Genomic DNA, 17,359 nt, shown 5'->3' on the forward strand with positions numbered 1-17,359 from the left:
TAGGGTAGACTATACCAGACACCACCCAAACTTGAACCCCTTTGCATTTTGATCACATTTTTTTAATTATCCTCAATTAGACCACCCAACTATTTAAAATGCATTCAATCATACTACATGCAGTTAACATTTAACGGAAGTGCTGACGTGGTAGTTAGTGAAATTGGTATAATTATACATTTGGTCATTGCTACTTATATATTCTCTCAATTTGATCCTAATTTTAATAAATTTAATCTTCTAATCAGTTCATACCACGTGACACTAATATCAAATAACATGACATGTTTCATCACCTGATTGGAGGATTTAGTTTATTTTAATTTAATAGATATGTTTTTCACCAATTAGAAGATGACACGTGTCATTCTATGTTGAAAAGAAAATTAAAGGTGTTAAATTGGGGGAGTGTGGGGTCTGAACATGGGAAACATGGGAGCTAAAGTTTTCTCTCAACAACTAGGCCAAGCAAACTTTTATGTATAAAGTATACTATGTATGGTATATATCTTGTATACTAATCTAAACTTAAATTCTTAGTATTTTATACTACATCTTAACTTAAATTCACATATTATATTAAATTAATTAACATCTTAACATTAAAAATATATATTTATTTTTATCTTAATTTTAAAATGTTATAAGAATAAATTGCATTTTATTTTTATCTTAAATTTTAAATATTATTTTATTTTTATCTTAATTTTAAAATAGTATAATAATAAAATATATTTTCTCTTAATTTTAAAATATTTTAATTTAAAAATGTATTTTATTTTAATTTTAATTTTAAAATATTATAAGATTAAAGTAATATTTAAGTTAAAGTAAGAATAAAATATAAAATATATTTTATTCAAGTTAAATCAAAATCAAGATAAAAATAAAATATATATTATTATTATTATTATAATATTTTAAAATTAAGTTAAAAATAAAATATGTATTTTTAATGTTAAGGTGTTAACTTAATTTAATATAATATGTGAATTTAAGTTAAGATGTAGTATAAAATACTAATAATTTAAGTTTAGATTAATATACAAGATATATACCATATGTAATCTATTTTAAGCATAAAAGTTTGCTAGGCCCAGTCGTTGAGAGAGAGCTTTAGCTCCCATGTTTCCCAGTTTTAAATCCCATACTCCCCTAATTTTAACGCCTTAAATTTTTGTGTCACAAGATGGTGATAAGTGGCATCTTTTGATTGGTGAAAAATAAATCTATTAAATTTAAATAAATTAAATCATTCAATCTGGTGACGAGGCATGTCATGATATTGGTATTAGAGTCACGCAATATGAACTGATTTGAAGATTAAATTTATTTGAATTTATTAAAGTTAGGACCAAATTGAGATAATATATTAGTAACATTAACCAAATGTGTAATTATATCAATTTTACTATCTACAACATCATTACTTTTATTAAATGTTAACCACAGATTGAATGCATTTAAATAGTTGAGTGGTCTGATTGAGAATAATTTAAAAATAGTGGTCAAAATGAAAATGGGCTATAGTTGGGTGGTGTCTGGTATAGTTTACCCTTTTACTTAATACTTTATATTAATTATTTAATCAACAATATTAATATTCTATAAACTTTTATTGTTTCCATTTAGGGTAAAGTATACAAATTGTCCCTCGACTATAGGTGATACTTTGTTCAGTCTTCTGATTATTAAAAGTTATAAAATGACCCTTCAACTATAGTGTGTTGCTTTATTAAGTCCCTCAACTATTAAAAGTTACAAAATGGTCATTCGACTATTCATTATGTTCCAAACTCGCCATTTTTCGTTAACCCTAATTTCCCTTTCTCAAGACATAAAGGGTGATTAAATAAAGGCCACGATAGCCCAATATTTGGAGGGCATATCGATAGGGTAAGTGGGCATCTATTGAACTTCATTTCAATGGAGCACCAATGAGTCACCTCACCACCCTAGCCAACCAAACCAAAAGCTTTTCCCTCCAATTTCTTCTAGCCACTAATGGAACATTACAAGGCAATTTTTTTCATGAAGACTTGAGAACAATCTTTAACCTTTTTACTAAAAATTAAATAAAAGACCATACATATATTTAAATTAATCGAAACGAAACTATCATTAAATAAATTTTGAAATTTAGAACTTATCAAATGGTTTGAGTGATAAAGGAGAGTGTTATTCTACTTAGAAGTTTCGAACTGAAACAGTTACGTCTGTAGGATGTGTGAATATACATTATTTTATAATCATCTCAGACTATAAAAAAGATCAGATAATGGTTGTTATAAAAATATAGAATAATGGTTAAACTTTACACGGAGTGGGGGGTACCGAAAGGGCATTCAAAGAAGAAAAACCCAAATGGCCAATGGCCACTATTGAAATACTTTACAGTATAAAAGGGGTTTAATTAGAAAATAAGTGATTAAATTATACTTTTTTCTTAATTAGGTGTTTAATTTTTTTTTTCGATTTATCCAAGTGAATAACGTTACTAACGTTATCACTTTAAGTGCCCGAGCCTTACTCACCGTTAAAAAATTATGTTAAATGACGTGTCATTTTTATATTTAAAAATATTTTTAAAAATACATTTAAAAAAAATATTCCCCTCCCCTCTCGTAGGTTGTTTTCGCGCAAGTAGTCCAGATCCTGCTGATTGTCAGGTAGGTAAGTGTCACAATGAGGACTATATTTTATCTTCTTTATAAATTTAGGCTTTGACATAGAGGGAGTAATATTTTTAAGTTTTTTTAAAATATATTTTTAAAAAATTACCTTAACACGACACGTATCATTTAACAATCGTCACAACTTAAATACCTAAAATAATAACGCTTGTAATATTAGACACTTAGATTAATCGAAAAAAAGTTCAGACTCGGGTCGTTGTTTTATAATTAAGGCGGTAAAAAGAGAGTGGTGGGTTGTGGGCATGATTGGTGAGTCCATGCAACATCTCTTGAGTGGGACTTTTGCTTTGGATTAATTTAATTAAAAGTTTAGAATAAAGCTTTACTCTTATTATATTATTCTATTCTGATTAAGGGTTTATTTATAACGGAGGTCTTTCACGTAAGCGGCTCTCAACCTGACGTTGGGGGCAGTCTACTACCCTACCTCCTCCTTATCCTATTACATATGGGAATATGGTCAACTAATTTTTTTATTCTATTCTCTCTCTAATTAGCTCTAGATTTTAGAAGAGATGCTGAATTATGAAAATGGTGTAATTTTTAGGCTGAAATTTTTGAGTTTTTTTTAAAAAAATTTATTATAAAAGTTTATATTTTTATGATGTGAATTGGTCTAATTTAACGACTTTAACTAACATTATTTTATTATATTGTAATGTTATTTAATAAATCAAATACCATAAAAAATTATAAAATATATTTATAATTTTATTTTTTTACGATAGAGACAATATATTGTCGCGAATATGAACGAGTCAACGTATCGATGAAAAGAAAGAATCTATAAAAGTACGATAAATAATCAAATTGCGTAAAATACAAAGTCGAGAGATTAAATTATAGAAAGAGTAAATTTATTGTTAAAAATAGGAATTGAGGTCACGTGTATATTTTACAGTAGTTGATTAGCACTTGATTTGTATTCCGGTCAAAATAGACTTAAAATGAAGGTAGAATTATGGGTAGGAGGAATTAGTCGCGAGCATTCGATTGAGCCTAGTTGAATTAAGTTAATTTTTTTTAAGTTAGTCGAATTAATGAATTATACTTTATCGTTTAATTTTATTTTTTTAGATCGAATCAAATGTATAAAATCCGAGCTAGATTACAAGGAAGTAGGATAATTTAGACTTGTTTAATGGTTGTGTTACCTGTTAGTTTACTATAATAATATTAGAAAAATACATTGTTATAATTAAATTTAAATTTAAAAATATATTTATTATTAATCGATTTTCAGACACACCGTCTGAACTAAAATCTTTGAACAAATATAACCTAACCCGAAATATTATTTTGTAATGAAAAATAATTTATTAATAATTAAATGGGCTTTGGATTGAAATAAAGTTTTAAGGCCCAAATCAAACTTGGATTATCTAAAAGATTTATTTGAATAAAGCTTTAATATCCCACATTTTTTAAGCCCAAAGGGAAAATTGGAATTTGCTCATTCTTTTTTAGTTTTGAAATTTATTGATATTAAAATTTTAATTTTATATTTATCTAATGTTTAAAATTTTAATAATAATTTTGGATTTGAACCAAATAGGATGACGCAATTGTTGTTAGAGATATTTTATAGTAATAATTCTAAATTTATATAATATTTTAATTTTTATAATAATTTTAAATTGGGTAAACTACATGTTTAGTACCTAAAGTATCACTTTTGTTTCGTTTTAGTACCTAAACTTTCACACAAAAAGAAATCAAAACCATACCTAAAGTTTACTTTTTTTTATTTTAGTACTCCATTGTTAACTTTTTGTTTCATTTTAGTACCTAAAATTTTAAAGAGGTACTAAAATGAAACAAAAAGTAAACTTAGGTATGATTTTGAAGAAAATAAAAGTTTATGTACTAAAACGGAATAAAAGTGATACTTTAAATACTAAACATGTAGTTTACTATCGAAATTTGGATCGTCTAGATCGTAATTTAAAAAATAAAATTCAACACCCGACATCACCCCTCTACGATTTGGGGTGTTCCACCTGCATTTAAACTTATTATGAGATTATACATACTTGTTCGGATTGACGTAAGATTTTATATTATGTATGAATTTTTAAAATTTTAAAATAATTAAATTTATTAAATTTTAAAAATAAAAAATAAATTATCAATTGAAAACCAATCAAACTACTATAAAAATAACACTAATAGTTTGATTGATAAATGAAATATCATATTCTTAATTGGGTAAGAGGTTAATAAAGATTGAATTTTGCACAGATAATTTCAACATAAAAAAACCTGAGATTAAAATCCATCATGATCTATAACGAATCCAATTCATTTTAAGAATTAATTTTATGCCCATCAAACTCGCTAATAATAGTAATAGACAGATTAATTCACTCGTTGAATGTATTACAGAAGCTTTACAGGTTTATATATATGAAAAACAGAGAGTAAAGCAAATTACATCATCGAGAAGAATCAACGAACGCTGTTCTTTCTCGAACCATGAAAAGTTGAAGTTTGAAAACAATTATTAATATATAATGGTTTTGTTTTTCTTGCTGCACAAGCGTAATTAATAGTATAATATATACGTTTCATTCCTAGTAGCCGCCTTCTTTGTAATCACAAAAGGAGAGGCTAAGAAAGAACAGAAAGCCCTTTTTTTCTCAGAAAAAAGAAAGAAATTCTTTGTGTTGTTTTTGGGGGATTAGGTTCTCAGAAAAGGAAGAACCACTTGCTTTATTTTTGTAGATTCTTTGTTTTTGTTTTTTGTTTTTCTAACAGAGAGATAGAGAGAGATGGTGTATTATCAGTTTTCCAGGTCTTCTTATCAGGACTATTTGAAAATACTAGAGGCTGATGTTCAATATGCTAATTCTATGTAAGTTTTCTTTTCTGGGTTTTCAGTTTTCTGGCGAATTTAGTGTTCTGATTTCTTTATCTTCACCATCCCTGTAATGGGTTTTTTGAACTGTTATTGTTTCTGTTTATTAGTTGCTTTAGCTGCTTTTGATGATCGTAATCATGATGAATTAATTTTTATAATCTTTGGTATTGTGATTACTGGACTTGTTGGTATTTTGATGACTATTTAGCTTATAGGAGCTGAAGTGAATTTCTGCTATTTAATTGTATATCAATGTTGTATGTTCATGACAAGGTTTTACTTCAAAAACAAATAAAAGTTGGGGAATTTGGCCTTTAATCTTTGGTCTAACTTTAGGCCATTTGATCTGCTTAGATGATTGGTTTAGAATGTCATTTAGATGTCTACGTTTTTTTTTCTCGTAACCGATTGTGTTATTCGGGCTTTAGGGCTGCTGCGATTCCGAGGGCCAAGAGTGGTGCTCATCTTCAAATGAAATTGGTGTATAACCAGTTGGCCCCTCTCTTCCTGTTTTTGCTGCAATGGATGGATAGTTCATGTATATGTCTACTCCCTAGATATCAAGACCTCTTCCATGTACTTGTATACAAGGTTCATCCATCTTCCCCAGCTTATTTCGATTCTTAAAGGACGGCGGCTCCTGTTATTTCCGTACTTATTGACATCTGCCCTTTCTTCGTTTCTGTCTTATGTGCTATATAGGTGTATGCAGATGGAGATCAGAGTTGTCTGCTCATGGAAGGAAGGCAACAATTAGGGAGTTTTATGGTAAGCATATAATAAGCGTGTGTATTCTCATAGTTTTATGAGCTTAAAATTTGCTGTTTTTATGATTCATTTGCCTTATCATCATCCCATTCTCTAATTAACTGAGCTGTAGGTGTTATATTGCCATCTCTTCAGAGCTCCATGGTTGCTTGGGAGAGTTGGATGATTATAAGGGAAGGCGATCTACGATAGATAGTTATGGCCAGAAAAGACTTGGGCACGTTGATCGGGAAAGGGAAGATGAATGTGGGATTTGCTTGGAGCCTTGCACCAAAATGGTCTTACCAAATTGTTGTCATGCAATGTGCATCAAATGCTACCGAAATTGGTAATCGGAAACCAGTCTATTCCTCGTGTGTTTCCATGCTTTGAAGTTTCGATCCTTGACTGTTTTCATTCCAAATTATAGGAACATGAAATCGGAATCCTGCCCTTTTTGTCGTGGTAGCTTGAAAAGAGTCAACTCCGAAGACTTATGGGTGCTTACCTGCAATGATGATGTGGTCGACAATGAAACTTTTTCCAAGGAGGACTTGTTGCGATTCTACCTCTACATCAACAGCCTTCCAAAGGACTGCTCGGATGCACATTTCTTGGTATATTATGAGTACTTGATTTGATTCAAAGTAGTTCAGAAAATGGTGTACAGAGAGAAATCGCCGACCATCAAATGTAAATAGGGTCTGGTAAGTGAAATCTATCAACTTCTCCCATTTTACACTTTTCAAAATCAATGGAACATCGGTGTATAATCATTAATTAATAATGGAAGTTGTAATTTCTGAAACTTGAGTATGTGATTACCTCATTTTTCTATCGAGTCTACTTCGTTTTATTTTACTTTCAATGATTTTAGTATCTGTTGGATGCGTAACGCACGTAATTACGTGATGAGAAATGAAAAATCCGAGCAACACAAATCGAACACCATGAAGATTGAAAATATAATAAGAAAGGGCGACAAAAGCCGCCACCGTATCATTTAAAAAAAAGGATGATACAGATTTGTTGGATCCTGAAGTATATGGTACATCAATCTTGCTTCACCTGTGTGAAGATGGGATGACCATGGGACTCGATCGCTGTCTGTAGGGAGCCTACGGTTGAGTGGCTTGAAGTAAGCTGCGATGCTTGTCGACGAGTTCGGCAAAAGGCGGTTTGCAGAAGCCATCCTTGAGGAAGAGACGAGCAATTTGTTTATGCATTGCTTCTGTAAGATGAAGTCCATCCCAATGGACGTAACCGTTTGGGTTGCTGCAAGTGCTTGTGCCAGGCATGCCGCATAGGATGTCCAAGCTGAAGTTGAGTACACATCCGATGCCACAACATGTGTCGACTCTGTCTGAAAAACCAAACCCGGTGAGGTTACCCATGATCGTCTTGAATGCGTTATAATAGTCAGCATATGCTATCATAGCGTCGGGTTGTTTTTCCGACACTCTTCCAATGTCTTCTGTAGCTGATCATTGTGAACCATTACGGCTTTGTTAATAACTGCAGAACAACCCATTTCGTCCTGGGCGAATTGGGGAGCTAATAACTTGGCTAATGGCCAGCACCCGACTGGTGTTAGTCCTTGAACCACAATGAACTTTGCACCACTATCCAACATCGTCTGCAACAAAAGCATAGTTTCCAAGTTCATATTTCGAGTATTTTTCTAAATGTAAAAGGAGCACGATACTAGACTCGATAATATTAGACATGAAATAAGTCCGTAACTACCATTATCGGTCAAGTGACGCCGCATACGTTCTATATTCGTCTTTAAGCGTCCCTTACAAAGTACCCAAAGGAACATCCGAACCCGCGGTAATCCTGGATACTGCTTTATAAGAGACCAAACCTTATTACCCGGAGTTCCCGTAGAAGGCAAACGACTGTTGTAAGCACTAGAAACAGTGAAAGCACGGTTCAGTTCCAACACGCAACCTGGCCTGTCAGCTCCACCAAGAGGCAAGTGCGGCTTTACGGTAGTCAGGTGTAATAAAATTTCATCCGGGAGAACCGGAAGAATCTTATCCCACTACCATTCACCTTGATCCGACACCATGGAGGTGATTGATTCTACCAGCAGGTCACCAGCCGACTGGTCTTTTCTGAGCTTCATTAAATGACCTAACTGTCCAACCCAAGAATCCCGTCAAAAATCGACAGTGTTGCCACTACCCACGTTCCACTCCAGTCCGCTACAAACATCCGACCAAATCAAGGAGAGACCCACCCAAAGCCGAGAGCAAACAGTCCTCTTAAGAGAGGATGACACTAGCTGGGAAAGCTTATACTCTCCCCAGACTATCCGACACTACATTCTCAAACGCCTCACACACCACTTGGCAAACACTATCCTCAACGACGTCCCGATTTTGTTGACATAACCATGCATGAAAACCATTCACGCCAGGTGATTTGGAAGGACCCATATCAAAGACCACTTGACGTACATCCGCATTCACAATCGGCGCATCAAGCACATTGATGTACTCCCCATTAACAATTGGAAACCAACCCCGAACAGGATACACAACATTACAAAACCCTTGGCGGGAAAATAGAGCCAAAAAAAATGAACTGCACCACGTTTCAGCTCATTCGAATTCGTACACCATTTTTTATTCTCTAAACAAAGCATATCGATTGTATTATGTCGTCTTTTCAATTTGGTGCTAGTGTGAACAAATTTTGTATTACGATCCCCGTGAATAAACCAATTGCACCTGGATTTCTACATCTAAAGGCTTTCTTCTCAGGACAACCTCCAAATAATCCTTAAGTTAAGACTCTAAAGCCAACAGAGCCTCCGAATGGCGATGCATTAAAGCTTTTTCAATGCCATGGATATGCGCCAGCAATTGAGCCTTCCGTTTACCAATTGACCCAAAAACATCCCTATTCCACAATTCAATATTACTTTGCAATCGCTGTAAATTAGTACCAATCGCCTCATCTCGCCTCCAAGTGGTCCTTAAAATAACGCCAAAGTCTTCATGGTGTTGCCAAGAAAAAGACGATAGGATGGGCTCGCAACACCCCGATTTTTCCAAAATAAACAATTAAACATTAATAACACCTCGAGAAGGTTGGCCATCCTCGGCCGCTGGTTCTGTCTGAACATTAGTCTCCTCATCATGAACCATGGACTCATCGACATGATGAACAACAGTCGTCAATCGAGACAACGACATGCTTCCCGGTCGGTATAGATGGCTCATGAAACGTCACTTGAAATTCTTGATTAACTCTCGAAGCTTGAAACACACAATTTTCAGACAAACTAGCAGTGGAATGTGAATTGAGTACATTACCCGATATGTCCTTAAGGGCACTCCTTCCTGCGCATGTACCTGAATCATGGGTAGTCAACGCACCATTCTTTCTTGAGTTACTCAGTTTCGAACCTTCCTTACTACCTAGCCTCTCGTCCCTCACTACATCCTTCCCCTTTTACATGCTACCATTGAGCCAGTCATAACCCTTGTAGGCAGATTATTAACCAATCTCCTTGGTAGCATTCTCTTCAACAACGCTTTTCTTTGGTTTACGAAGACGACTCGGCGCGACCATCCATGGACCATAATAATCATCTCGAGAGTCAGACAGATTGGGATCATGTGCTATCCCGAAATCAACCCGCTCCTCAGGCACCTCACCCGTCGCCTCCACGTGTTTCCCACATAAATCCTAGAAGTGTCCACAAACACCGCATTTAAAGTAAATCTGTTGCAGCCCTTCATACTCTATCTGTTGAATAAACCCGTCAATACCAATACATGAAAGCAAGGCTTAATCAGATCAACAACAACAGCGAACCGCGTAAACTTTCCCATCTCTCCTGCATTGGTGTTGTAGTACACTTTTACTACCTGGTCAATTTCAGCTACCATGGCATTAGATAACGACCTCGTATAATAGCGATACAGAAGCCCCGTGAGACGAATCCAAATAAACACTTGAGAAGGATGGCCATCCGATGTCAAGAAGCTACGACTCTAGGGTTGAATCGTCAGGTAGCTACCAAACACAACCCAGGGTCCCTCAGTGAAGACTTTATTATAATCGTCCCTCCATTCTAGTTTCACCAAATAATAATTATTATCCAAGTCAACCAAGTGGAAATTATCTTGAGGTTGCCTTATCTTATTCCACAGCGCTCGAATAGCCAATTGTCTTCCCCAACAAACGGACAATAATCAACAAGCTCATGTTTTTATCAATAGACTCATGCACCCTATCCGAAAATTGGATTCGAGGGAATAATCCCGTCCTATCAATAATAATATCCCCATCCTGTAACGACACATCGTCATTTTCAAATACGCTGCTAATCGGCTGATCTCCTCCACTAGTCCGTGTCACCATATCGGTGTACGAGACTCTACCAACCTGCTCATCGCTTGGAACATTTTGCACTATCTGCTGCTCATCCAATGCACGAATATCTCCACCCGACAAGACCAACTCCTGATCTCCCATCTTTATCGAAGTCACCAGTTGCTCAAACACCATCGGATCATCTTCTATACCCTCCATTACTACCGTTTGGTCACCAACCGCCCTAGCAGTCGGCATCAAAGAAACATTCATATAAAATACAAAACCCTACGCGCTCCTAAAAGTTGAACGTTTATATTTTGTATATGCGGTACTTGAACTTAAATCTAAAAAATTATATTAAAATTTAGGATAAAGTACACAAATGATCCTTAACTATAGGATATTACTTTATTGAGTTCCTCGAATATTAAAAGTTACAAAATGATTCTCCGACTATAGAGTGGTGCTTTATTGAGTCCCTCGACTATTAAAAGTTACAAAATGATTACTTAACTATTCATTATATTCTAAACTTGTCTTTTTCCGTTAAAAAATTATCGACTGTCTAAGTTGGACGTTAATATGATGATTGAGATGTGATAGTCGTTTGAGATTTTGGGAACAAATTTTATCATATTACGGTCAACAAATTAAAGTTCAACTCATAATATCGACTACCATCAAATTTTTAACGAAAAATGATGAGTTGGAACATAATGAATAGTTGGGTGATCATTTTGTAATTTTTGATAGTCGATGGACTCAATAAAGTAACACTCTATAATTGGAGGATCATTTTATAATTTTTAATAGTTAAGAGATTTAATAAAGTATTATCCTATAATCAGAAACCATTCGTATATTTTACCATAAAATTTATATTTATTGGTGAGGAGATAATGATATATCTTGCATTCATATACATTATGTATGTGTGGTTGCTTCAATTCTACTTATATACAATATTAATGAAATGCATGGCAATAATTGATTTAAATATTAAATGGTATAGCAAGAAGTGACATCTTTGGTAAAGAAATTGTTGTTATTTTTTAAAGATCAGGGTTCAAGCGCTATAGATGTCAGGGGTGTGAGCATTTAATGTCAAGAGGTTGAGAGTTGCCGTTAACAAAATACATTGTACTTAACCCATATTATTAATAAATAAATAAAAACGGTAATATATAAATACTTTCAATTCTTTAATAATAAACGTTTATATTTATGTATAAGCGGTGTTTGAACTCATTAAATAATTAAGCCCCATGCTAACTAAGTTATCAATGTGAATATTAATTGCCATGCTTTTTTTTCATTTTCCCCTCAGGATTCCAGGGTTTTATTTTAATTAATTCGGATCAATCCACGTCGTACACCTAATTATGATAGGTGAGTCTCCCAGTGGTAATTTTCTACATACACAAGGACTCAAACTTGAAACTTGCTTTGTCAATATCAAACGACTTACCACTTGAACCAACCCCGTTAATATCAGGGGCGTTTCTACGGTAGGCTTACCTAGTCCATAGCCCACCCAGGTCCCAAAATATCATATATATATATATATATTATTTAAATAAAAGTATGTATAAATTATGTTAAAAAATATATTGGTCTAGTGGATATATTTTTCTAGATTTGCTTTAAATATATAGTTATAAAAATCTTAAATTTAAAAATATATACAAATTATGTTAGATAAATTTTTAGGTATAATGTCAAAATTAATCCCTAATATTTATCAAAATGATCATTTCGGTTTTTATTTATTTATTTTTTGAATATTTTAACTCCTAGCGTTTCATTTTAAGGCAAAAAAGACTTTAATTTTTGACTGAATAGTCACTCTAATTTAGTTTTTTTCTAGAGTATTTAGGCTTCCAATGTTTCATTTTAGGGTAAAAAGAAACTTTATTTTAAAACGCTAATCGTTTGTTAACCAACGATTTTATCTACGGATGAAATTTTTATCCTAAAATTAAAATTTTGTGACCTAATTTTAGTACTATACAATTTTTTTTATATTTATATTGATTCACCCAATAAAATTTTTCTGTACTAGCCACTTGTTGGTATTATTACCGTGCTTTTCATTAGTATTGTGTATAAAATAGAATTGAAGGAATCAAACATAAGGTTAAGCTTAATGTATGATATACTATTATCTATCATCCATAGTAGGGGTGTTCATTCGGTTAAAACAGTGGCCGACCGAACCAAAATACCCTTAATTGAATTAATCGAACTTTTTTTTCTTTAACCGTTAACCGAACCAAACTTTTTTTTGAAAGTATTAACCGAATCGAATAAATTTAAGTTAATTCGGTTAATTTTCGAATTAACCAATTTTTTTAGAATTTTAGAATTTAATATTTTTAATTAAAAAACAATTTACAATTATTTTAAATAATATCTAATTATAAATAATATCTAATTAATTTGATTCAAACATTTTGCATTTAGTATTGAAATTATTTTAATTAATTAATATTGATTTGGGTTTTAAATGGATTGGGCTGGCTAAGTCTCTTAATATAATTATAGTTAAAGGTTAATTCGGTTAATTAACTGATTTCAAATCGAATTAACCGTTAACCGAATTCCAAAAAAAATCATTAACCGTTCCCCGGCCGAACAAATTCGGTGGCCAACCGAATTAACCGAACTAATTCGGTTCGATCGGTTAATTCGGTTAAAACTGAATTTTGAACACCCTTAATCCATAGGTATAGATGGTGTTTTCCCTATAGAATATTTATATTATTTCAAAAATATAATAAGATTTAATATTCAATATTATCAAAGAAGAGACTATTGAGTTGTTTGAGTGGTAAAATAGAAAATTATTCTCTTTAAATGTTTCGGGTTCGAACAATTACATATGTATAATATATATATGTCTTGTTAATAGACTAATTTTTTTAAAATAAATACTATCTTAAATCACCTCAAATTAACCAAAAAATATTGATAAAAAGACTTAATTGATTCACTTTCTCGATTTAATTAAAAATGGTCAAGTAGAGAGCTCAATTGGATGCAAGAAGTTTAGAGGGATTTAATTGATGTTTTCGGAAAACTTTGAGGACCCTTTTGCCACAACAATAGCTGAACAGTCAAAACAAGACATGATAAGGTCTCCCAGGTTTCTGTAAACAGTGTCGTCTGAAGTAGTTAACTAAGGTGGTTTTAACATTTTTTGCATAGTTAAAATTTGGGTTTTTGTTTCTTTTAGCTACTAAAGTTGATGGTATTGTTTTCAGGTATATTGATCATTCTCTAGGTGCCTTTATGTTGAATACAAGAACAGTGGGATCGATGTTCAGTGTCAGGTAATGTTTGCTGATACATGCCTATGATTTACATTGAAAGGTTGAAACTTGAACCCATAGGTGAGATTCCAGATACGGGTTAGTCTAAATCTGTGTTATTTTGATTCGGGTGAGAGTGTCGGATGCAAGTATGGGTAGTCTTTTCGAAGTTAATTTCATGTATTTGGAGGTTCTTTAGAGTTCCAGTAACATTGGTCTACTATTTCTCTTGGCTGTGCATTGAAACGTTAACGAAATTGTTCAGTATCGACATCTAAGAGGGAGGGTTATCGCTAAATTGGTTTGGGAAGTCTATCCATTTGTATGATCACAGGATTAAAGTTGAGCTTCTATGAGTTTGATGTGTATAGGTCAGTTGACGAGTGCTATCGCTTTACACAGATGTTGTACCTCAACATTGTCGCAAATATCGAGCCCTGTTGAACTCTCATGCATCGGCATTCTCTGATCAATCAAGGGGTATCCTAATGCAGGTTCCATTGTACGTCGCAACCAAAATGGCGCCAATCAGAAGATCGTCCTTCTTTGTTCCGTCGACTGACGGGTATGCTCGTGCAGCCATGCGGTGGATAGTCGATGAATCTCGTTGCACGCCCTACTGGCCCCATTCCATCCTCTGGGACCTGGCTCATTCACTGCCGGAAAGCGTGGTTGATGCGTGGCGTTTGCGCTGTTGTCTCGGCATTCGAAAGAGGGGACAACTCAAAGATTCTAGGAAGAAGGAATGAAAATACCCTGCTGAGTCTACACTGTAGGTTGCTAGGATCAATGTGCTTTTGGCTCCTTCCAACTTCTTCAGATGTACTTTCCTCCCTTCATGTTTTTAAATTTAATTATGATCACTTCTAATATTTTGTCTTCAAGCATTGGCAATGACATTGCGAGTTTGTGACACTTCCATTGAAGTATTCGATTGAAATAATATTAAAGTTAGAGGATTCAATTAGAATGTTCTAAACATTTGGACTAATTTGAAATCTAGATATAATTTGAGATGAATGGCATGATTAACTCATGTACAATAATAATATACAAAGTGATGGTTCATATACTATAATAGACGTTTGACGATATATAGGTACTATATTGAACATTTTAAAAGTATAAATATCATTCTTCCCAAAACAAAGTATAGATATCACACTAACTATTTTAGGGTAAATTATGCATTTAGTATCTAAACTATCAGTTTTGATCTATTGTAGTATCTAAATTTTCAATTTTTTCAAAACCATACCTAACGTTTAATTTTTGTTTCTTTTATTACCCACCGTTAAAAACTTACACGTTTAGTACATAAATAATCAATTTTAACTCATTTTAGTACCTAAACTTTCAAAAAATTTAACGTTAATTTTGAACAGGTGTATTAAAATGAAACAAAAACTACAGTTTAGGTATGATTTTGAAAAATTAAAATTTAGGTACTAAATAAATCAAAACTGATAGTTAGGTACTAAATGTATAATTTACTCAATATTTTATCAAAGTATAAATTAACAAATTGTTAAAAGATAGGTATTTCATTGATATTTTATTAAAGTACACGTCCTAAATATGATATATCCCAAAATTAATTAATTATCCTATTAATTAGTTTATCAAAACTACATAATAAAAAATCAAATCACCACCCTTGGATCATTTTTTTCTTCTTACGAAAGACAACTTCGGTGTCTAACCCAAAGCCGTCAACTTTACGTACACGAACCAGCTCCGATCGCCGGAAAAGCTTAGTCAACGGTTTAATGCTATACAAATCGTTGGCTGAGTACTTATCGCCGCGTGTCGACAATGCCACGTGTATAACGCAGACGCCGTCAGGCTTCAACGTCCGTTCGATCTCCGCGACGAACTTTTTCGGGTAAAGCGCATGGTCGAAGACGTTGGAGAATTCGAAATCGAAGGTGTCGTCGTCGAAAGGTTGATCGTGGAAGTCACCTTTCACGACCAGCGGCGGGCAAGGGACGAGGTCGATGCCGACGGCGTCGGAGACGCCGACACGTCTGAGCGCCTCCACATCTTGGCCGACGCGGGCGCCGATGGAGAGAGACTTCGAGGATTTGTATAACAGGAGGATTTGTATAACAGGTTCTCGTCCATCAGTTCTCTGAAGAATCTGGAGAAGACTTTGACCTTGCGGTCCCAATCACGGGTCGTCCATATTTTCCGTAGTTTCGGGTTCAGGGTTTTGTCGAGTTGGATGTAGGCTTCGTAGGCGGCGTAGCCGCGTCTAATCTTGAGGTCACCGGAGAAGGCAGCGGCGGAATATGGAGGGGGAGGAGGGTGGTCGACGGCGGTGGCGATGGTAGCAAGTAAGGCTTGGGAGCGGCGATTCTGGAGAAAAACGAAGAGCAAGAGCGATAACGAGATTACGAGGAAGTACTTCAATATAGAAGGTATCGTCTTTGTAATCTTCATGCTTGCATGAAATGAACCCTAGCTCGTTCTATGATGAAAACTACAGCATTATAACTGGATATAAAAGAGATTGGTTTTACTTTCTTGTTTTTCTATTAAAAGTTATCAAACTCTTTTGATAGTCGTTGCGGCCGATATTCGTTTGTCATCGATCGTCATTTACGATAAAATCGATATATAAATGTTCATATTTTATTTATCTTTCTTTATCTAACTAAATTTTACAAAACTCGTACAAAAATGATAAAAAAATATTATCTAAATGATGAACATTTTAATGGTTTTGTTTTCCTCTAACAGTCGTCCGATAAGATTAATTTCGAAATATGTTATTTGTCTTCTTGAAATAATGGTTATCAATGTGCGAATTTTCGATCAAATATATCAAAATTCTTAAAGCCTATCAGCTAACAGAGAAAAGAGCATACCAAAATGTTTGATAAATTGAATTTTCAATTCAATCAATTGAGCTTATTATTATTGTTGTTGTTATCGTATTAAGTTTCTAATAATAGGTAGGATTAAGCCTTAAAGAATATATTATGAAAGTATACAAATCAATTATAAAATTAAAAATATAACTTTATGATTTATTTAAGACTTATATTATTAACATATTCGACCCTCGTATAATCTCAACACTCATGAAATCTTATATTAATTAAGATACATTCATACTTCTCTTTAATCACACTCGATGAGTATCGTTGAACACCGTTGAATACCATTAATAATCATTAATAATTATTAACGATTCGTACATTCATCACATGACAACTGTGGCACAATTTTCCACACAAGAATTCGCCAACAATTTCACCATTTTTTATATATTTTTTTAAAAACATTTAACCAAGTTAACCGAATTCGAGAACCCCAAATTTACAATTTCAAAGATATTCTCCGTCAAACATTGAAGACAAGAAAGAAAAAAAATTGGAAATACTAAAAGGACCCCATTGGTTTTA

The 17,359-nt window shown here is 33.4% G+C and overlaps 1 protein-coding gene and 2 pseudogenes across 1 annotated transcript; 2 read left to right on the forward strand and 1 right to left on the reverse strand.

Moving 5' to 3' along the window:
• Nucleotides 1-5,124: 5,124 nt before the first annotated feature.
• LOC120179594 lies at nt 5,125-7,111 on the forward strand (annotated as a pseudogene).
• Nucleotides 7,112-13,703: 6,592 nt separating this feature from the next.
• LOC120179578 (very-long-chain 3-oxoacyl-CoA reductase 1-like) lies at nt 13,704-14,698 on the forward strand. The gene is made up of 3 exons (XM_039185144.1): nt 13,704-13,783; nt 13,922-13,970; nt 14,444-14,698. Exons 1-3 carry the CDS (start codon nt 13,704-13,706, stop codon nt 14,696-14,698), a joined length of 384 nt encoding a protein of 127 aa, XP_039041075.1.
• An 899-nt stretch (nt 14,699-15,597) lies between these two features.
• LOC120179579 lies at nt 15,598-16,391 on the reverse strand (annotated as a pseudogene).
• Between the last annotated feature and the right edge of the window lie 968 nt (nt 16,392-17,359).

The sequence above is a fragment of the Hibiscus syriacus genome, unplaced genomic scaffold (genome assembly GCF_006381635.1).
Source record: "Hibiscus syriacus cultivar Baekdansim isolate YM2019G1 unplaced genomic scaffold, ASM638163v2 tig00112429_pilon, whole genome shotgun sequence".
Classification (NCBI taxonomy): domain Eukaryota; kingdom Viridiplantae; phylum Streptophyta; class Magnoliopsida; order Malvales; family Malvaceae; genus Hibiscus; species Hibiscus syriacus.

What these genes read in the sequence shown, in the direction of transcription:
- LOC120179578 (XM_039185144.1), top strand. Translation starts at nt 13,704, where the DNA reads ATGTTTTCGGAAAACTTTGAGGACCCTTTTGCCACAACAATAGCTGAA. An exon ending in GACATGATAAGGTCTCCCAG is followed by an intron (nt 13,784 to 13,921) that starts GTTTCTGTAAAC and finishes ATCATTCTCTAG; the next exon opens with GTGCCTTTATGTTGAATACA. An exon ending in GGATCGATGTTCAGTGTCAG is followed by an intron (nt 13,971 to 14,443) that starts GTAATGTTTGCT and finishes ATCCTAATGCAG; the next exon opens with GTTCCATTGTACGTCGCAAC.